We start from the raw sequence: 22500 nt of genomic DNA, 5'->3' as shown, positions 1-22500 counted from the left end.
CTAGTCCCGTAAACACATTTATCTTAATCTAATTTTCAGTGATGGGCAGGGACTTTAGTGAAATATAAAACATAAATATCTGCCAGCCCAAAGTGCTTTTTTATCACGTGGGTGAAATATGTTTTTGAGTAGATTGATTTCTTGACAACCATTTTCAATACGGGGCTCACGTTTCAGCACCTTGGACAGCGCACATCGCCGCCCTTTTACAGTAAAATGCAATGGAATGAGTGTGCAGTTCTGTTCGAATGTTTTTCTGTTGATTCACCGATTAAATATGGAACGCGTAACTTACCCCCGATATCTGGCCGAAGATTCTTATCATAGTCTTTCAGTAAATTATTAAGTATCAGAGTTGCGTCTGTCTCCTGACTTCTTGGAGCAAGCATTTGATTGACAGTAACGTCCTCATATTCTTCATCATATTCAATTGCTCTGCAACTGGAAAAAAAAACCACGCACATATAAAGTCAGTTACCATCCATGACTATAGAGGCACACACAACAGGTAACAAATTAATTAAATTATTCGTGCTTGTATGACCTGTTAGTTTAATATGTGTGTGTGTCTGTGTGTGTGTGTGTGTGTGTGTGTGTGTGTGTGTGTGTGTGTGTGTGTGTGTGTGTGTGTGTGTGTGTGTGTGTGTTTAGGACTAAATAGGCTAATAGGCTAATTAGATAAAAGTTGGTCTTTCCAGGTGGCCACTGAGTTACACCCTGTTTTGCTGGTAAGCCTGCATCAAAATATTGTTAAATGTAACGGTCAGCTTCATGATCCTTGACAGATGAAACAATATGCGCAATTCTCATGACAGTCTTTTCCCAACATCTGTAACCACTGCTACATAATTTGGCAATAGACGGACATATTTTGTTCACAGTCTTGCAGTCTTACCTACGGCATTTGACAACAGAGACGTAAAAACATGTTAAAGCGCCTTACTTACCGGCTATGTTCCACTGACAGAAGTATGGCACATATCAAGAATTTGCTCAACATGTTTACACGGCGGCCAAATCAACAGTGAGAAACAACCAGACACAATCCACAGGAGTCGCTCGAAACGGAGCTGCGCTCAAGACGCTAACACGTTCCTCCAGCAACACCTAATTCACCATTTCTCCTCTTTGCGTCAAAGGGATTTCCATCAAAGACTTTTTAAAATCCAGCAATAAATCTGAAACCCCCGTGCGAAGAGCTCCCGGTGCTTTTGTAGACGCGGGTAGTTCACGTCTGTGGAAAAAAATCTTAACTAGCAAACCACATCCTCTAGTGCATGAGAGATGCGCAAAGCAGCCTTGGAAGTGATATGATGACGTTCATGTAGGTACAGTTGGGCATCCGCCTCCGAATTGAACTCCCTTGAGAATACCTTCTGGTCCATACCATTTTCTCTTTCTTCAGAAACCTTACAGCAGTCACTTACCCACTTTGAAGATACACATACAATGGTCCAAACTAAGTACTGTGAAGAATTCATCGCAAACAACCTAATGGGCTGTTGCCAATTAGACTTGTTCATTTTATAACATTTCACATTAGCCACCAATTCAACTGTGCCAGGAAAGATTCCACACACGCCTTACAGCACTAGCACAAACATTTACAAAGTTGTTGTTTGTGGTCGCTGAAATACCACTGAAATATATGATTTGCCTTAATGAAGTGAAAGAAGCATATTATTGACCGGGATAGACTTTAATAGGCTACGGCTCGATCTTCAGTGAAATGGCTGCTGGGCTAGCTCTCCCTACACTTGTGGCAACAGGTGTTTGGGGTCGAAATGTAAGTATTCTGGTGACGTTTTGTTTTACTTTTTAAAACAGCTGGATAATGAGTTCACTATCTGAACTAACTGTCTGAACTAGGAGTTCCGTCACAATTCTTTGTGAGGAACTGTTGCATTAACAAAAGTTCAACTCTGATCTGGTGCAGTTGTGGGAAAGCATGATGCAAATAAGACGAATGTTACTTACACAATTCCACAGTCGTATGAAGACAGTACAGTGTGCAATGGAAATGTTAATAAAATAGATCCGGGGGCTTTCTATCCGGAAACCTTAAGTCGCGCCCTGTGGTCTTCAATCTACTGGACGTTTACTCTAACGTCCAACTGTGAGGAGGTGCAAGCAATGCCAGAGTAACAGAGCACCATCATGTGGTAAAATGGGGAATTGCACCTACCGCTTCGCCAAGAACAATGTTTTCCTACATAATAGTACTGGAGACAGAGCCCTTATTTAATGCCATCTCCACCGAAAACATTTAATCACGTATTGATAGCAATAGTCACTTAATTACTGCGAGTGTATGGTTATTGACCTGTAGCAACAGAGTATGAATAATATCATCTCAGATTAACACTGGCAGCTATTATAAGGCTGAGGACAGAGGCTAGTAATTATCTTTACTGGCCAACAGTTCCAGACACATAGTGCTTTTCCAACTTGTCAAGATCACTAATCAAAAATGGCTGCCGTATGGAAGCTGGCATCATCAGGGGCGGCTTAAAATGGAGGAAGGCGTGGGCACCCTGGGGTGGGGGGAGGGGGAGGGGATGTAGAGGGAAACTTAAGCAGCACCAAATCCTTGAGAAACAGCTGCACACCAGATGTGGCTACCATCCCGGAGGCTGTTGGGATAGGCGGAGTCCTCCCACATCGCTCCATCGCAGCGGGATGTCACGTCCCTGGTTACCCAGCCCCCCCACCCCCACCCAACCCCCCAGCTGGTAATCCAGTGAGCCATCAGGACCAGCGACAGCTCTCTCTCTCTCTCTCTCTCTCTCTCGGTCTTTCTCTCTCTCTCTCTCTCTCTCTCTCTCTCTCTCTCTCTCTCTCTCTCTCTCTCTCACACACACACACACACACTATCTCTATCTCGCTCTCTCTCTCACGTATTGGGATATTACAGCAGCAACAGTAACAGCAACAGTCACATCCGGAACCAATTCAATCTAGCACATAAACTTGACATTCTGGACAGTGATACACTAACGTTATGGCTCTTTTCTAGAAACATCCTGGACCAACACCAGGTTTTAGAATATTTTCCACAGGATTAATCCATAAGATGATCCTGGTGAGAACTGTATTGGAATCCTGATTATGGTGTATGTTGCACTGTGTGAAAATCTGTTTTTACTAATGCAGGTCATGTATTTTGTGATCTAACATGCAAACACTTCATGCTCACATATATCAAGCATGGATTTATTGCTTTAGGTACATGATGCTTTTAATGAAATCTTTACAGTTGGTTTGCTGTCCAGTCATCAAAATCTTTTTTTTTCCCTCGCATACATTACACACTGCATTCCTTTGAAAGCTCTGGTTGTAGCAGTAGTATCCTAGTGTTCCGGGTCGGAACAACGAATGCTGGAATATGGTCCATCCATATTGGTCCAAGAGGTGGTTACATTAGTTACATTTCCGATGCAGTGGACGAGTCTGCTTTGCTGAATCGATCAGTCAGTTTCATGTGCTTTTTGCATGTGTTCCTCCCTTTAGGGAAGAGCGACAGTTCTCTTAAAAAGTCTCTAAATACATCCATATACGTGTGGAAAAAAAGAGGTCAATAATGTAAAATATAGAAAGCATTGTATTTCAGCAGTAAGCAAATCATCAATGGACTCATCAAAGTTCTTCCATAATCCCGACAGCAAGGAGAGGCATCTCTATAGACTTTATAAGGGACTGTTAGCCGTGCGGACCAGGGCTTCAGAGGGAGCCTTGCACAGAGGGGGAGGTCAGGGAAGAGCAATCCCAGTGGCAAGAGTCCAAAATCAGGCATCAAAGCGCAATTAGCTGGCTGTCAACAGCGCACACGTCCGACCATGGTAGTGGTGGTGGTGGGATTCCTTTCAAAAGGTAGCATTGTTGTGTGTGATCGCGGCAATTTGATCCTTTTTGGCGAAACCTGCTGGGTTTGTTTCCCAAGCCAAAGGGAATCACTCAGTTCGTTTCGGCCCCATTTTCCGCTCTGTCTCATAGCATTGCGAATAGCAAAAAGCTGTCCATGCTTGTTTCTCCCCAATGGGTGTTCGTCTCTTGAAACATGTGCACACTGTGCAATTAAGTCCAGAATTCAATAGGAAAAAAGAGTCTTGTATGCGTACTTAACAATTACTTAAGGTGAGAAATAAATGCCAATGTACAATGACTGAAAAAATCCTTCCTAAATGAGCATCTGAGTCATAAGAAATGTGACCAAAAATGGAGCGAAGTAAGAAGTGGCAAATACAAAGTATGAAGCTCTTCTACTGTAAGTCTTACTCATCAGTCTCTTCAACCATAAAATGTAACAAGAGCTGAAACATGTAAGCATTATTAAAACAAGTGCACTGACACTGAACCAAACCAAAATGTATGATTAACATTGATTTTCTGGGCCAAAGGTACTGTATATATGTATTAAAATCTTAGAGAGCCAATTCTGAAATGTTATTATTTTTTCACACAGTATTTAATACTTAACTGGATATGTGATATTTCAACTACAAGCCCACCTCTTGCTATCGGTAATGGACTCTCACATATTGGGGGGGGGGGGGGGTGATCATTTGTCTGGACCTCATAAGTCATTCTGTTTATACACCACATGTAGAAAAGACCCCAGAGAAGTCAAAAACTGGGTTTGGAAACGAAGCTTTAAAAACAACACAAGATTAGGGGGCACTGTCGTGCAACGCTCTTCTGATTTGACTGACAGCCAATTAGTCTGTGTTTGGCAAAAGAGGACTCATTAGCCCTTTGAAAATCATGTTTTGGTTCCTCAATCCTTTATTGCATATTGCATTAATATGAGAGAATATGTTGACATAGATTTGCATAGCATTCGGTCTGTTTTTTTTTTTTCTCATGATTAGGTGGTCTCAAATGAAAAGAGGGGAAATCGAAATGCTTTCTTTTGCCTCAGATTTGGGATGGGATGCTTTGTTTTGTTTTCTTTCCCAAAACAAAATTGTTTGTTTGTTTGTTTGTTTGTTTGTACAAGGGAGGTGGAAAGGACTTCAATGGCAATGGCGACATTTATATGAAAAGTAAGCAAGGGGATTATACAGTAGAAATAGTCAAGGCATACATGGCAACTGTATTTCAGTTTTGTTCTTCTTCTTTTTTTCTGCTTCTATCATGCAAAATACATTATGGACATGGTAGTCCATCTCCCATGATGACGAGGTGGATGCATGAACGTATGGACATATGAACAGATGAACAGAAAGCATCAGCTCCACGTCATCGATGATCCTGGTCACCAAATCTAAGGTAATATGGTGTGTGTGTGTGTGTGTGTGTATATGTGTGCTTGTGTGTGTGTATGTGTGTGTGTGTGTGTATGTACGTGTGTGTGTGTGTGTGTGTGTTCGGGTGGGGGGGGGGAGGGCGAGAGTCGATGTTGACAAGACAGAGCAGCGGTTCTTCTCTATGTGGGCGACACGGCCCCTTTGATGACTGGTTCCCGGTTGAGGTAGGTGGCCCAGTACACCAGGTTGAAGGTCCCGAAGAGCACGGGGAAGATGATGCGCGACATCTTGTCGATCTTGCTGACGCTGTTGTACGTCTTCTTGGGGTCCGGCTCGCGCGGCTCGGTCGCGCGCATCTGGATGGTGGTGCTGTTGGAGATGGTGGAGATGGCCACGTCTTTGGTCAGGTTGGGCGTGAAGTTGACCCCGGCGGAGCACACGTTGTTGGGCTTCTTGGACAGCATTAAGGGGTCCCGGTCCCGCTTCTGCAGTGGGGTTGGGGGGGATTGGGGAGGGAAGGAAGAGCAGTTAGGAGGAGACAAATGATAGATCTGACTGAATATCATATTTATAAGCACAGGCTGTTTGAGAGTCACTGGAAGGACACTTTTCTTCTCTCTACTTGCACTGTCATGCACGTCCGCAAACACACACACACACACACACACACACACACACACACACACACACACACATTGAAAATGTACAAACGTGAACATGAACTCATATTCTCTCACTTTTCACTCTCTCATACATGCACATTTCCTAATATTAGCGCGTGCACACACATACACAGACACTCACACACACGCATGCACAGACACACATAAACACACACACATACACGCGTGCGCACACACACTGTTGCTATTTCGACCTGCTATGGACGGAGGCCATGGCATTTGGTTTTAAAGTAGAAAAAAAACACAAAAACATTTCTTTCATAAAGCCGTTGTGTAGTTTTTTCCTGTTCTATTGTTATTTCAATGATGTTTATTACTTTCATTTCCCAACCTTACACAGACTAAACAAAGGGATTGGTATGTGTGTGTGTGTGTGTGTGTGTGTGTGTGTGTGTGTGTAGGTTTTGTCCTTTCCTTCTTTAATCCTTCAGTATCATTATCACTGCCCCATTTTTTCCTCAGAACACTTTTATTCTGCCAGAGTGGTGGTCAAAACCAGTACCAGTTCCACTCTAAAAAAATATACAGCTGCCAGCATTCACAGCACGGCACCACCCCACCACCTCTTTAATGTAACACTGGAGAAACCGGAGGTCGTATTTTAAAAAAGCGTTTGGGAACAACTGCTGTTCCAAAAGTACGGCAAGGTCACCAATCCATAAATCATGACACTACCGCCACGGTGATTAATACGGAGCGCTTGCCAACTGACCCACGCTGTAATATCGTGAAGCGCCGGGGTGGCGTTTAATCAGTGGCACGGGTTCTGTGATGATGAGATGATACCCATGCAGTGTAATCCCAGGAGATGTGTGTCTGTGGCGGCTGTAAATTAACATGCGGCCCCACAATGACAGGCCATCAATCAATGCCCTATATGTTATTGCAGTAGCCTATACCGGTAAGGGCCCTAACTTGAAGTAGTCTGACAAAAACACAAGAATGTGTGTGTGCATTCGTGTGTGTGTGTGTGTGTGTGTGCATGTGCCCGTGAGAGTGTGTGTGTGTGTGCATGTGCCAGTGAGAGTGTGTGTGTGTGTGTGTGTGTCAAATACCAAAGACCTTGTGTGCTTTTAACCTTACTGCAATTTATGTGCTGCCTCCTCTAACTGCCATACACATAATATGTCAAACGCTTCTGTGAGACTACAGTATCACATCCACTCCTGATTTAACTCACACCAGGTATCACACCAGCTAGCTATTCTCTCATTGTATACGCTACTGTGCTTCTTCCCTTTCCTCCACATTCCTCTACAACTCTCTTAAAAGTGTTATTCTTTTCCAAGAGACAGAACAATAAGCAGACAACAAGCTGTATCTGAGAAAACAAAATCACACACTTTTCTCTTTGCAAACCCTCAAGCAGAGAGAGCTTCATGGGACCCAGATTTGTACATGTAAGACACGTATATACACATATACACGTATACTACACTGACTGTAGTTTTAACTAGTAATAGCTGGAATTCAATGTTTACTTTTACAGGGGAGCAACACCAGGCACATACTGTAACTGAAGCGTTCCGTTCGCAACACGTAAAATCCATTTAAGAAGACTGGTCTATTTATTTCGAATGTACACCCCACTGTCGCGTCTGGTGTACAGTAGCTACTTCCATTGATTATCGTGATTATTAACTGCTGCAGCATACGCGTTGCGTCACGTCACGTAGCGTCGTTCCACCAACATACTTTCAAAGTTGAGGTCAATGAGATTAATGAACGTAGAATAAATGTAAAAAAGTAAACAACGGAAAATAAATACTTTGAATAACGGAGCAGAATATAATAAGGCAACACAAGCAGCTGATATACAGTACTGCACATCCAGTGTTGGGTAGGTTACTTTAGAAATGTAATGTGTTACAGTTACAAGTTACCCTGTCTAAATTGTAATAGTAGTGTAACTATTTGAATTACTTTGTCTGAGTAACGTAACTAATTACTTTTGATTACTTTTTGATTACTTTTCAGGCAGCAAGGGCATTCAATACATGAATTAGCATCACATTTTTTGTGAGGATAATATAATGATAATCATAACACGTTTACAGGCAGGCATGTAGGCCTACTGTACGCTGATGGCGCTGTAGACGTGATAGAGCATATCAGAAGGTCCCGTATCAAACTATGGCTGTGGAGGGAAACAGTTCTTTTTACATACAATATTCTTTGCCAGGTTTAGCTGACAATATTGAGATGTAATTCAAATTGTAATTTTGAAAAATTTCAAAAGTACCTGTAATTGAATTACACATTTTTCTACAGTAACTGTAATATATTACTGTTACATTTATTTTGTAATTAAATTACGTAACTCAATTACATGTAATGCGTTACTCCCCAACACTGTGCACATCATAGATAGCCTAGCCTGGTAGTAAACCAGACCCTGGAATCTTTCAGATAAAGGGTCTGGCCGCGAATAATAAAAATGGCCTAACTCGAGGGGCAGCACAAAGCATGCATTTGAAAATCTCACTGTACACAATTGGATAACACTTCGACCAATGTTTACTGATTCTAGACTTCGACGCCATTGGATAACACTACGACCAAAAAACGAAAGTTGTGGCGCTGTCGTCATCAGTTTAGCTCGCCCACCCCTTTTTTGGTTTCCCCCAATTCCTGCGGTAAAAGTGCATCATTGCTCATTGCCAGAGTATCTTGCTGACTGCATAACGCATCCATGACTAAGTGCCCTGCTGACCTTGAGGTCAATGAGATTAATGAACATAGAATAAATGTACAAAAAGTAAACAACGGAAAATAAACACTTTGAATAACAGAGCAGAATATAATAAGGCAACCCAAGCAGCATATACTGTATACAGCACACCATAGATATCCTGCAGTGACCACTGCATAACGCCTCCGTGACTAAGTGCCCTGCTGACCTTGGGGTGCTGTGCCTCCATGGCCTTCTTGCCGTCCCAGGCCCAGCTCCTCTTGGTGAAGTAGTTGACGGTGGCGAACTCGATGAGCGCCGAGAAGGTGAAGGCGTAGCACACGGCGATGAACCAGTCCATGGCGGTGGCGTAGGCCACCTTGGGGAGCGAGTTGCGGGCGCTGATGCTGAGCGTGGTCATGGTCAGTACCGTGGTCACACCTGAAGGGGGCGTACAGGAGGGAATCAGTCTACATACTGACCCAGGTAGTAGGGTTTATTTGTAAACTGAATTGAATTTGGAATGGACAACTCAGTGAATTGGACAACTCATCTCCTTTACTCTCATGGAGTTCCTGCCAAAAGACACACACACACACGCACACACACGCATACACATACACACACACACACACACACACACACACACACACACACACACACACACACACACACACACACACACACACACACACACACACACACACACACACACACACACACACACATACAAGCACAAACTCAGACCACACAACATCGCAGCATTTTGTCAACAGTATCCTTTAGTAGCACAAGTTCAGTGGCGCTCCATATGTGGCACAACAGTAACAGTGCGATCCTCTCACCAAAGACGGTCCTTGCCGGCACTGACTCTCGGTTGAGCCAGAAGGACACTTGTGACAGGATGACCGTCATGAAGCAGGGCATATAGATCTGGATGACGAAGTAGCCAATCTTTCTCTTCAGGTAGAAGTGGGCCATCATCACCGTGTACTGACCTGCGGGAGACAGAGCCGGACTGGGTCAGGGTCAGGAGATTTAATCAGATGGACTACACTACACGCCACGGCCACCTAGAGGGTTCACCCACTTCTGGGAAGTTTGAAGGGAAACTATTTTGAAACTGAGAAGTATTGTGTCATGAGAGGTTTTTAAATAATTTCACATTAAGTCTAAATTAATTTCACATTATTTTATTATTTTTTATATTTCAGAACCATGTAAGCTTACTTATCATTGCATTTAATTATTTAATATTTGTATTGACAAATGAGGTTTTTTTTTTGCTTCCATTGTTGTTGAATTACAGCTTCATTTTGACAATAAATAGTGGAATGGAATATCCACTTGTCATACTCATTGCTGTGATAAACACATTGACATGACTTCAACTTAAGAAGAAATGACAATGGCACGGGAATAATTAATTTAAAAAGCTAAGCAGCGAAACTAATCATAGATTATTTTTTTCCTCCCCACTTGACACGTGTTTGCTTCACACTCAGTAATGTGACAGTGTGCGCAGGAGGTAAATCTTCAGCGGTAAAAAAAGATGAGGGGAATGAGAGAGAGAGAGAGAGATAGAGGGAGAAAGAGTAAAAGAGGAGGGAGAGAGAGAGAGAGAAAACATAATATCCTGTTAACCAACTGAAGATTGCATTTGAAGCTTTTAAAAAATCCTTTCTAGCTTCCCCACTGCCGAGTCTGATAAACGACAGCAAATCCACTGATGACTGATGCTTTCTCTGGGCAAAATCCGATTTTTGTAGCTCGCTAATCCCTTGTCACAATCTGCGTCCTGTCGTCAGCAGGGCTCGCGAGCCGCTCAGTCCCTTGTCTCTCCCGTCAGGCCACACTCGTTCACCCCAAGGGAGGTAAGTACAAGCTGCTCGAAGGGGGGGGGGCTCGCTCGCTTTGCTAGCCCACTACTCCGAAACGCAACACCCCGGCCGGCAGGACGAAAATCTCCAGGCACCCCCGGAGTGTGATGGAGGGGGGCTGACCTGCCCAGCAGAGAAGCTCGCGATCGTTCTGAGAGGAGGGAATCTCTCCCCTCCCCACCACCACCCCTCCCCATCTATCCCCCCCTCCCCAAACCCAACCCCACCTCGGCCCGAGCGCGAAAAAAGAAGAAGAAGGAGGGCAACAAAAAAAAAAAAAGAAAAAAAAAAACCCTGAGCGAGAGAGAGAGAGGAGCGGCGACATGTCTCGAGCGGAGAGGCTACTGCCCGGTCCTCGGCACCCATGACTCAAGTCCACCGCCTCGTAGCCCTGCACTGGCAGAGACCAGGGGAAAGCGCTCTACTACTCTACCACCGCCGCCGCCGCGCCTGGACTTTTTGCCTTTGATGCATGGAGCCGGATGAGCCTCGGAAAAAAAGACTGAACATGATCATTTGGTGGATTTTACTGCAAGGATTTTGGAGCGTCTATGGGGAACTTCCTTTCATTGCCGACAACAACGCAGCCATGCTAGTCAACTGGTGAGTGCGAAAACTTCCATAGGACAGATAATGTGTGTTGTGCGTACGTATTCAGTTGTAGGGCGGGAAGTCACAGCAAAGGAATGTTTTTTATAGTGTTGTAGCAGCCAGGGGCTAGTGCAAAGTGCAACAAAATGCAACAAAGTGTAGAGTGACAAAACAGAAATGGTGACTAGTGAACGGCGAAGCACTATCTTTGGAACGGAAGTGAAAATCAGGCAACGCTGACAAGACGCCAAGTCCAGCGCTGCGTTCGTATTTATAGTAGGGTTTTGGTATATTTAGTGAATGGAAAGGATGTCATGTCATGTACATGCAACTGAGCCTGGGTTAATCTCGTCTTGATTTAGCAAAGAGGGATTGTACCTATGATTAGGCTTCTTCTTTTAGGACTACGGGGCCGTCCGCTTCGGCACCAGACCCCAGTGGCCCTGGCCTAGGCAAGGTTTGGCTGCCAATGGCTTCGCCAGGTCCATGTCATGCCACAAGACACTCTAAACCAAGTGGCAGATGGCAGTGTGCCACAAGTTGGACGCAGCTAGCGGTAGCAAAGAAGACGGAGGGGGGGAGAACGGAGAAGAAAAAAAAACATGCTCTTACTGAATGAGCCTGACAGCACGGAGAGTAGCTGGAGAAGGCTTAACATATCCTGTGCTTGACTTAACGTTCCGGGTTTAGGGCCTTATCTATGATCCGAGGGAGATTGTGGGACTCATTCCTCGTTAATGGGTTGGAGGTTAAGTGACACCACAGCGGACGGCATATACATCTCTCTCTCGCTCTCCCTCTCTCTCTCTCTCTCTTCGTCTCTCTCTCTCTCTCTTTATCTATCTCTCTCTCTCTCTTATCTCTCATCTCGCCCTCCATCTACCCCCCCTCCCCTCCCCCATCCCCCCCGTTTTCGATCGCTCGCGAGGCAGCGCGGTGGAGAAATCCACACTTTTAATAACCGTCCCCACAGCAACATGAGGGCGGCGACAGCAGCAGAAGCCCCAGTAGCTAGCAACCAACCAACCAAGCAACCAACCAACCAAGCAACCAACCAAGCTGAGCGGTGGCAGTAGCAGTAGCAGCAGCAGCAGGCGGTGGTGGAGGTGGTGGTGGTGGTGGTGGGTGCATTGGTGGTGGTGGTGGGTGGGTGGTTGGTGGGGCTTGGTAGTGGGAGCGTATTAGAGGCCCTCTCCGTGCTTTACATAAGAGAATTAAGCCGATGCCTTTCGGTCCCACGTGGCCCGGGGGCTCTGGCCAATGGCGGGCCTCCGTGTCGCGGGCTCCTCTTATGCAAAACACAGGAGCGCGGCCCTGATGGAAAGCGTCGGCGCGGATTAACCCTAGTTTCCCAGCGGCTCAGGACAGGGATAAGTGTTGTTTGCTGTTCCTGCAGGCTCCGCACCAGGACAGCTGGCAAGGCCCCGGACATGATATTTCCCTCGCACTCGAACGCCACTCCCTGCACAAGCGCTTGAAGATTACAGCATTATGTTGGGTCGCTATTGCTTGGGAATAGGGGGGGACAATTACATGTGTGGGTGAATGGGACTGATTAAAATGCTTTGTCACGTGCGTGTGGCATGCTTAGTTGGAGAGTATTTTTTTTTAACTCATCATTCTGACAAAATATTGCCTTTAAGCTAGCTTTCGGGCTGGAAGGGTTTTTTTCCCCCTAATTCAGTGCCACCTGGACCATCTGTTCTCCGAATGGGGAAACATTGTACATACTGATGACAAGTTGCCATAAAGCATATTGTCAAATGTGCAGGGCTGCACAATCAAGTGTTTTTTTTTTTTTGATGCAGTCCGATACCAAATTGCAGCTGGTGTGGCTGATTTGTTTACTTCAGCTCTGTGTAGCACATCACCGGAATGTCCTGCATTTTCATACCAGCTCACTCCAGTGTCATGGACCCCCATTACTCACATACATTTACATTCATTCATTTAGCAAAGCGACTTATACAAAAAACGAGGAATAGCATCCAAGCTACAGTACATGGAGACCTTAGGCCTCAGGCAGGGATTAAAACTGCATCAATCAATCCATACTACAGTATTACTATGGGATGTGACCTGGCGTGCCACCTGGCACGGTGACTTGTCTCACCTCGGCTGGTGTAGATATTCTCGGTGCCAGCGGTTTGACCGATCAGGTGGTACTGGTTAAGCCTCGAGCCGTCCTCAGCTACCACCACCGACGTGGTGGAGTCCTTGGTCCAGATGTAGACCACCTCAGAGATCGGGTAGGCGTCTGGGAAACAAACAGAGAAAGTGGGGTACAGAAGCCAGGAGAAGAAGAAGGGACAGGGAGAGTGAGGTAGGGAGAGATAGAGAGATCACAGAGGGGTGACAGAAGGGGACAAAGGGAAAGGAGAGAGAGAGACAGAAAGAGAGAGAGAGAGAGAGAGAGAGAGAGAGAGAGAGAGAGAGAGAGAGAGAGAGAGAGAGAAGAGTGTTAGCCTTTAGCAACGTTCAAAGCATTCTCTTGCCCATGCTGCATTCTCAAATGTCAACCCTTGAAAGGTGTTCGGGTCTGTGGAACTTGTTTTCAGTGTTTGCTAAAACAAAAAAATATGCTATTTATTATTCTTATTTAACTCAAACTCATTGGCATTGGCACATTTTCTGTGAGGAACATAAATAATAACTTATTTCCAATGACTGCACACCCCCCCTAGACAGAACTATTACATATGAGGTGTTCGGGTCTACTGGACCAGAGTGTAATAATTGTAGGTGCTATGTACCTTAACTGTGTCCTCCTCCTAACTGGCCCTGATGTGTGTGTGTGTGTGTGTGTGTGTGTGTGTGTGTGTGTGTGTGTGTGTGTGTGTGTGCGTGTGTGTGTGTGTGTGTGTTTGTGTCTGTTTGTGTGTCTGTGTGTCTATGCATCTGTATGTGTGTGCGTGTCTGAGTGTGGGTGTCTGTGTGTGAGAATGCTGTCTTTCTGCACCTGCTATTCCCACACAAAGTTACAAAATTGCTACATTTCAAGCACTTTCACCTGTTCTGATTAAGTTCTGCATTAAAAAGAGGAGGTAAACAGTTGCTAATCAAATCAGTAGTTGCAGAGAGTGCACGCACATCCAACTTAGTGCAGGTGCAGGGTAAAATAGATCCGTGAAAAATGAAAAAGTACTCTCGCACACTGTTGCTGCTGCCACCGAAGTGAATTTATTCCACAATGTTTCGACCAATGTTGGTCTTCGTCAGGTGTCAAATCAGTCACATTAACATTTACATTAACATTCATATTACCGTTTTGGAGAACTGTTGGCAAAACTCACTCAGTAGGTCAACCTACAACAATTATCTCTGTCCACTCAGACTTTTGGCTCTAGATGCCATTCAAACTTATGGTATCCACTCCTGATCAGAGGCATCTTCCTTCAAAGATACAAGAGGCTTTCATGAAATAATAAAGATCTTTGCATCGATATAAAAGACACGAGGATCAACTCCTGGTCCTTGTCCAGGGGCCCTCTCCTGGCCTCGGCCTATAAAATGTTGTTTGTTGATTCCTTGGCAGTAGTTAACATTTTAAGTCTTTGAGGTTTTCGTTAAGGTTTCAGCTGCCAAGTACCTCAGAGACTATGCCAAAGAGTACGAGGCTGTCACCTTTGGAGGTAGATAACTTCACAGGTAAATATTTGTAGGAAAGTGACTTTTCGGAAGCATCTTTGATTGTGACTCAAAAGATGAACTCAGTCTGTTGGCTTGGGTTAGCAAGCCAAAGCAAACGCACGTTGGACTGGTGCTTAAAAACATTGTTGATGTCTTTATCAGTCGAGATGTGTCCCTAAATTAGACAAGACAGTAGCCTCTGTGTCATGGCACAGTATATCAAATAGATACATTGGAGAGAGAGAGAGAAAGAGGGAAAGATAGAGAGAGAGAAACAGAGAGATAATGAGGGGGAAAAAGAGGATGAAAAGAAAAGAAAGAAAAGGAGGGAGATAGAGAGATTGAGGGAGAAAATGAAGAGATTTGGAATGACAGATAAGGAGAGAGAGAAGGGAAGGGAAGACAGAGAGAGGACGATAAACGGAAAGATAGCCAGTGAGAGGGTGAGAGAAAGGGGAATAATGAAGGGAGATACATATAGAAGAGAGAGATAGAGAGATAGAGTGATGAAAAAGAAGAGAGAAAAAGAGTATGTGTGTACAAGTCAGCGGGTGATCTTTGTGCTGCGGCCGTGCGAGTCTCTGGCCGAGAGCCACTAATCGCTCGGCCTGTGATTAGAGCTGACAGTCATGGTGACCTTTGACCCAGAATGCTGAGCTGAGTGTGAGCCCCCCACCCCCCATATGACAGACGGGCTGGGGCTCGTGGGGAGGAAAGTGGGGGTGGAGGGGGGGACTGACCAAACCCAAATGGCCCTAAGGACAAACGGACGGACAGGGGCTGGCTGTTGCCTGTAACTTTGTTCAAATGTGCCATTATGCTCTGCGGGATCAACACTGCTGCAGTTTAGCGAGTGGATATGGGCAACTCCTCAAGCGCTATTAAACTTGTTTGGAAACTGAAACTTTTCTTAAAGGCTAGCTCTTACAGCAGAGGTCACACTGAATAAAAATAGGACAGACATGCTTCATTATTTATTTCATGTGCAATGATGGTCATCTATATTCTCAACTATATTGCACACCTGACCTATCAGGCTAAGGACTCTGTAGTAAAAGTAAACAATGTAGGTACAGTAGGTGGATAGCGAGAGACAGAGAGAGAGACTTTGAGTGTGTAAATGTGCATTGTGCGTTTTGTGTGTGTGTGCAAATACTTAAATGTGTGTCTGTGCGCGCTTGTCCGTGTGTGTGTGTGTGTGTGTAGCGGGGGAGTGTGGGGTGGGGGGTGGAGCATCCTTACGCTAAAGATTTAGCTGGTGTGATTACCCAGTGGATTAGACACTCCCCCACTCTCTGACTTGTAGAGTTAAGTCCATTTTAAATAGAGAGCCCGCTGCAGCACCATTAAGAAAGCCCACTTACACTCACAGCTCAGAGACTCAGACAAAATATCCCTCACTTGACTGAAGTGTGCTATTTGATCACTCTGGCAGTGATCACATCGCCATGAAGCTGTTTGAGGAGATGTACAGTATGGAGAGCCAGTGTGTCAAAATAAACAGGGAAAAAAGCTAAACAAAAAGTTATTCATATATTGCTCCAACACATTGACATTGAAAATTATTAGAAAATATCAGGTCGGGCATTTTGGATTCTGAGGATTCTTGAATGACACACAGCTCAGACATAAAGAATAGCCGGCTTGGTACTTTTAAAAAGATGACGAGGGAACTTTTTTGCTGGCTCTTGCGATGTTTGGCCCCAAAGCTAGGGCGCTTCATGCTGGCCTGACTGTCATCTGACAACACACAGTACTGCATTGTTTCTCCAGCTGTTCCTTTTACACAGACACGTCTGGGAATACACAGCTCTGTGACTACCTCCAGAACCTCCTAATAGCATCCCACCTACATACACACGCACACACGCAGGCACACACGCACGCACACACACACACACACACACACACACACCTCACACACATACACACACTCTGACACTCTGTGTCTGTACATTTTAAACAGAACTGTGAGGCAGGATAACAGCACGACTTTCCCGCCTCAAACAGGCCCCATGAAAGTGGCTTTAGACTAATTGGTTCCCGTAAGTCCTCTCTCCTGCACAGTGTCATAGACACACACAAGCCTGCTGCACCTCCCCCGTCTCCTCACCAACTACACACAGGACACAACTCTTTTCAACTTGGCTATTCCAAAAGACAATCATTTCCGCTTATCCCGATTTCTTTAAAGAGACCCTATGCAACTTTTTCATAGTCATAAAATCGCTTAGAAATCGTTGTTTTGCTTGACTGACCAGTTTTATCGAAAACATTTCCTCCCGCCCCTAGTGTCCCTATCCGCTATTACAACCTTGCAACTTTCTGATGAACGATCGCCTGCTGTTTACATCTGGCAGTCAGAGACGCGTAAGGAACAAGAAGAACCACGTTTGCAATTTATATATTTATATATATAGCCTATATATGTATAAATATACACGCTAAAGCTGTCGGAGAAGCTCTGCAGAGATATACGCAAGCATAAAACGAGCGAAAACGAAAAACGAAACCGGAACCAGAGATGAAACCGCCAATCCTGCATTGTTCCTCTTTAACCTCACGGTTTCTTTAACTTCTGTTGTGATATTGACTAAGCATCTTCTATAGCAAATATACTATAGTTACAGTTTTATAGCAAATTGCTTGCTGGAACAAAATACAGTATGAACTGTGATCAATGTCATTGAAAGGCAAGTGTCATTATTGAGGATTACAAAATGTTGCCCTTTACTGTATGTTGTTTTATCATTATCTAAAGTCATATTAACTAATAGATATTTTTAATTCTGTTAAATATAAATCCAACTGAAGAGTGTTTCAGGCTTACAACCCCTGAGCAGCAAAAATCTACTGTATCAGCAAAATGGACAAAAAATACCCCACAATCCTTCACTGTATGCCAGGAAACATGCCAGGTGTTTATAGTACTGTAGCAGTTTATGACAGCTACTAAATCATCATATTCAAATAGGCTAGTAATGTGTTATACACATTACTAAACACTATGTTAAAGCATATTAATCCTAACATGTAACTATCAACATGTAGAATATTTTAAACTGTGTCACAGCTGAGTATTAAATACATATTTAACAGCTATCAGACAGACAATACTGCTGCTGCCACTAGGCATTTAAATTATGCATTTGTATGCTAATTTGGATGTTTACTCAATACAAATCTCCTAATGTATAATAAAATTATTAAATAACAATTTAGGGACATGATTAGATCAAGATTGAGTTATCATTCATAATTTAGCTGTTTTTACCAATTGTGACCATAGATCTAAAGTATGTGAACTGTGATAAAAGTTGAACATAATAGTCTGGAATCTTTTTTGTGTACAGTCTTACAGTTTTCCTTTGGCAATTTATGAAATATCAGAAGCAGCACTGTAGCATGTATTCATAACATGGCGTAAGCCAAAACCCTAAATTATAAATAGCTCTTTTTTCTCTCCTCGCCTCTCCCCAAGGTTTTACTCCTGATGTAAGCCTGCATAATAGCCCTTGGGATGAAACACGTATGAATAACAGATTTTCCTAAAAGTCCTGTTGTATCTCTAACTCAATTTCATTATGTGGCCAGTGCCCCAGATTAATTCCAAGATGGCACGCAATGGCAAATACACGAGACCACGCAACAGAAATGAGACAAGTTCATCAAAATATTTTGGATGGAAAGCATACGGACAGAAACAAAGGTCATTTATCTGATTTGGTGTTACGCACACAGTCCTTACAGTATTCAGAGAAGGTTACCGTAGGACATGGGGTGGCTATTACCTTTGTCAGTCCTCCAAACAATTCCATAACTAACACTAAGAGGATAGGAGTATGTTTTTTCTCACAAGAACTTTTTCATTTTTCATTTGCGAGCTAGTCTGCACGAGATAGAATCTCAGGGACAGCAGGGTATTTACTTGTTTGCTTCAATGGGACAGAAATCATGATGAGGAAATCCCACGTGTGTCTTAGAGGAGATGGATGCAAAGAAATGCCATCTATTCTCCAGGGAACACTATCTGTAGCACACCACTGAGAACACCTGCAGTTAGTGGACATTACGAGGCACAAATACCACATCCCTCTACACAATTACACTGTTGCTCTGATAATACCATACAGCATGAATGCGTTCCCGCCTACAATTATTTGTAGGCCTATACTTTTCACTACAATCTAATTATTTCTTTTGTTGTTTCATTTTTACTATAATCTAAGCTTCATTGAAAATGAGGACTACCCTCGAAAAACCTCTGAGAATAAAGAAAGGTTGAATGAATGAACCAATGAATGAATGACTGAATGAATGAATGAGTGTGTGACGCAATATGAAACAATAGGGCAAGACATAGAGAGATGATACGACATTTTACAATGTCCCACAATCCCTTTTGAGATTGTCCTCTGACATGACACCATGAGAAGTGTCCAGCCATGTCTGCGTAAGCACGGCCAGACCCTTCCTTCACAATCGGCTAAAACCCCAGCTAAGCCAACCAACCAGTGGGCTTATATCATCATAACATGCCGGCGAGCATCATAAATGACATAATAGCATGGCCGTGGTCTTTTGTGACGTAACTGGACCGCGGCACTTTCTAGGAACCTCTTCACAGTTTGTAGGGGTGCCCAGTGCGGGCGAGTCCGGTCTTGAGAGGTCAGGTTGGGTCCGGTGGCGCGCTGTCCTGAGCGCACCATGACCATCTCTGGAGAGGAGGAGGAGGAGGAGGGGAAATCCTGTGATATCGTCACTCGCCGTGGCGGACAGCTCAACTTGGACCAGATCCAGCCAGTCAATTCATTCAATACATCAGTCGCATTTTGTACCACTTTGCTGAGTGGAGAGCATTTTCAACTAACCGCGAGCTCCTGGCCACGTGCCATGACCAGATCGAGATATTTGATGAGGACAAGCATTAAGAAAATCCAATTGATGTATTGATTATTTTTTTGCAAACAGTGGGAAACATAATTTGCTAGAACTTAAAATATTTCAAAGCTCTGTGAAGGGTATGAATGAGCTTTGTCAATTTGTTCTCAGTTGCCCTTTTCCCCCCCTATGCATAATGCAGAAATGCGCCCAAGACTAAAGCCACTCTCACTAAATCAAATATAGCACACTGTAGGTCAGTGACCTAATATAATGACTCATATGGGCCTGAATTTGCCATGTCTCGCTGACTAAATTAAATACTAATCTGCCTCCTTGTTTTCTTATAGCTTTTCTCCAGAGGAATAGCCTCCGGCTTACTATACCTCCTTTAAACTGCCTACTCAGTGTCTTTGTCCTGTGCCTTTTATTCTAGATCATTAAGCCTTTGTTTGTCCATTCGAACCCATTAAGAATAGGTCATACATATTGCCAAGTCCGTATTTATAGCTTTAGGGTACCGTAGGTGAACGCCATCCAATAGAGCGTCTTAAAATAAAGCCAGCGATCAGTGTTGTCCTCGAGTCCCACCACAGCCACAACCTGTGGGCTCACAATCCTCTTACTCGTGTCCCAAAGTTACCCCAAAGGAAGGCCACCGAGCAGGGATTCCTAGTGTACTCTGGCGCAACGCAAGTATGGAGAGACAGGTGCGGAGCAGGTGTACAAAGACAGGTGTAGCGCAGGTAGACATATAGGTGCAAAACTATACATCTCTGATTGTCCACACATTGTTGATTGGCAATAACACAATCGCAATGCCGTCGCTGTCCAGGTATTATCATGATGCTGTTATTGTTCAGGTATAATAAGCTGGGTTTGAACTGACGTGACCTCTCTCGGGTGACACTGATCAATTGCTGTCACGAGTTTTAAGATGACTGACAGTGAATAAATATTGATGATAATGTTTAAATGAAAATAGGAAATATGAATATTTTAAATTGATGTCAGATTTAATACTCCTCCAGCAAGTATTAGGCGTTGTATGACTCATTATGTGGTGTCTGAATGTGATCATCATTTCTAATTACGTTATGATGTTTCAGACACTAGATAGGGCCTTTGGAGAGCTGAAAGATAATAGCTAATTACTATACCCAATGAAAAAGAGAACAATTTCTGTGAGTGCACCAGGCATTTTCCATTCATCACAAACACTATGAAAATGAATTATTCACATGGCCCAATGCATGACCCTGCTGCAAAACATTATCCTCGGAAAAGATTTGACGCTAGGGATTGTTCTAGAAATGCAGACAGAGTGGGATGCCTGTTTTGGGAACAACAACAGCAATAAATACAAACTTGCTGAGGAACTCACAGCTTCCAAATTTCAGGGGGCAGGCGTGGGCGTCCATAGGGAAGTCCTCCAACTGCATGGGACACTCAGCTGATATGGTTAACCTGCAAAACACAATAACGAGAAAGAGAGATATAGAATAGCCATGTAACAGGAGAAACAGAGAGAGAGATAGAATAGTCATGTTTCCGAGAGTTTGGGTTTGTTCCCATTCTAAAAGATGGGATGAAGAGAGAGAAAGAGAGAGAGAGAGAAAGAAAGATAGAAAGAAGAGAGACAGAGAGAGAGAGAGAGAGAGAGAGAGAGAGAGAGAATGTTCCCTTTTTGAGCAAAGTGTCCTCAGCTGTTCTCTAAACAAAAGATGCTACACTGCCACCTCCTGGTCATCCCCGAGAGTATTTTTATTCCTCTGGACTACTCAGGGGATAGATTTCTGAACCAACAGCAGCAGCAGCAGCAGCAGCCGGGACAAACAGTACAGTATGCCTGTCCTCACTGAAGGCCCGTTTGAGAGAGGACATTAGTTCCCTTCAAACAGCTCACAGTGAGAGAACAACACGCTGTCAGGAGGGTTCTGGAGCACCCCAATTAAAAATGACCTAATTGGATAAAAAAAAGGGAAAAAGAAAACATTTTGTAGTCATTGTTCATCATAGCGGAAGAATAACGATGCACAGCGCAAACACACACGCGCGAGTGTGCACACACACAAATACAAACGCACGCTCACACAACAGACTACAGAGCAGAGTCTTGAATGCACTTGGGGATTAAGGCAATATGAGGTTTTATCGGCCTGACATTTGAGAGATTTGGGAACAGTGCCTTCCTGTGGCAAAACACCAACACAACAATGCTGATTGAGTGGACTGAGAAAATGTCCTTTCAGCAAGACTGAGTGGGGAAAAAAGCAGTGTGTGGTTGGTGGGGAGGGTGGAGGAGGGGGTAAGGGGGGGAGGGGTGTACGTTGGAGGGGGTTGGGAGGAGGGGGAGGGCTGGTCTCTTGGCATGGCACGAGAGGAAAAAACAACACATCTTTTTCATCTCGCTCGTACTCGCGGCGGACAACAGAGCCGGCGTTGTTCTCTCTCTCTCTCTCTCTCTCTCTCTCTCTCTCTCTCTCTCTCTCTCTCCCCGGTGACCACTGGCAGGGGGCCGCGCGGCGCGTGCGGCGGCCGGCTCCTGGAGTAGCCCCTGCTCCCTGCTCTCCTCTCCGTCTAATCTCACCGAGTGGCTAGACGTGACGCGCTCCTCGCCATCTCATCTGCGTGATGTGATCCGCACACTCTCTCTCTCTCTCTCTCTCTCTCTCCGTCTCTCTCTCTCTCTCTCAATCGCTCCCGCGCATTTTGCCTCCCTCAGTTAATTATTCCCTCTGCTGTGATTTCCGCATGCGGGCCAGCGCCAGGCATCACGCCGCCCCGTTCCCCGGCCGGCGGAGCGTCGGGATGAGATGAGACAAGACGGATCTTTATTGCCCGTGGCTGCTGAAAGATGGTGCATGTTATCAACCCTATGGCTCTGTTCATCTCCCTGGTCCCCGTAAATGGAAACA

At 44.4% G+C, this 22500-nt stretch overlaps 2 protein-coding genes across 2 annotated transcripts in view; both read right to left on the bottom strand.

Moving 5' to 3' along the window:
- The window catches only part of LOC134071210 (gamma-aminobutyric acid receptor subunit gamma-3-like), a 50793-nt gene extending 47852 nt beyond the window's left edge, over nucleotides 1–2941 (bottom strand). Inside the window, 2 exon segments of the mRNA XM_062527833.1 lie at nucleotides 296–435; nucleotides 2898–2941. Of these exon segments, the coding sequence (XP_062383817.1) occupies nucleotides 296–435; nucleotides 2898–2941 (184 nt within the window).
- Nucleotides 2942–5389: 2448 nt separating this feature from the next.
- The window catches only part of LOC134071744 (gamma-aminobutyric acid receptor subunit alpha-5-like), a 21949-nt gene continuing 4838 nt past the window's right edge, over nucleotides 5390–22500 (bottom strand). Inside the window, exons 6-10 of the mRNA XM_062528581.1 lie at nucleotides 20967–21049; nucleotides 13185–13328; nucleotides 9446–9598; nucleotides 8830–9041; nucleotides 5390–5731 (exon numbers count right to left, since the gene is read on the bottom strand). Coding sequence (XP_062384565.1) covers nucleotides 5426–5731; nucleotides 8830–9041; nucleotides 9446–9598; nucleotides 13185–13328; nucleotides 20967–21049 — 898 coding nt within the window. The 3' untranslated portion in view covers nucleotides 5390–5425. The remainder of the gene's footprint in view (nucleotides 5732–8829; nucleotides 9042–9445; nucleotides 9599–13184; nucleotides 13329–20966; nucleotides 21050–22500) is intronic.

The sequence above is a fragment of the Sardina pilchardus genome, chromosome 23 (genome assembly GCF_963854185.1).
Source record: "Sardina pilchardus chromosome 23, fSarPil1.1, whole genome shotgun sequence".
Classification (NCBI taxonomy): Eukaryota; Metazoa; Chordata; class Actinopteri; order Clupeiformes; family Clupeidae; genus Sardina; species Sardina pilchardus.
This window is presented reverse-complemented; position numbering and strand designations above follow the sequence as displayed.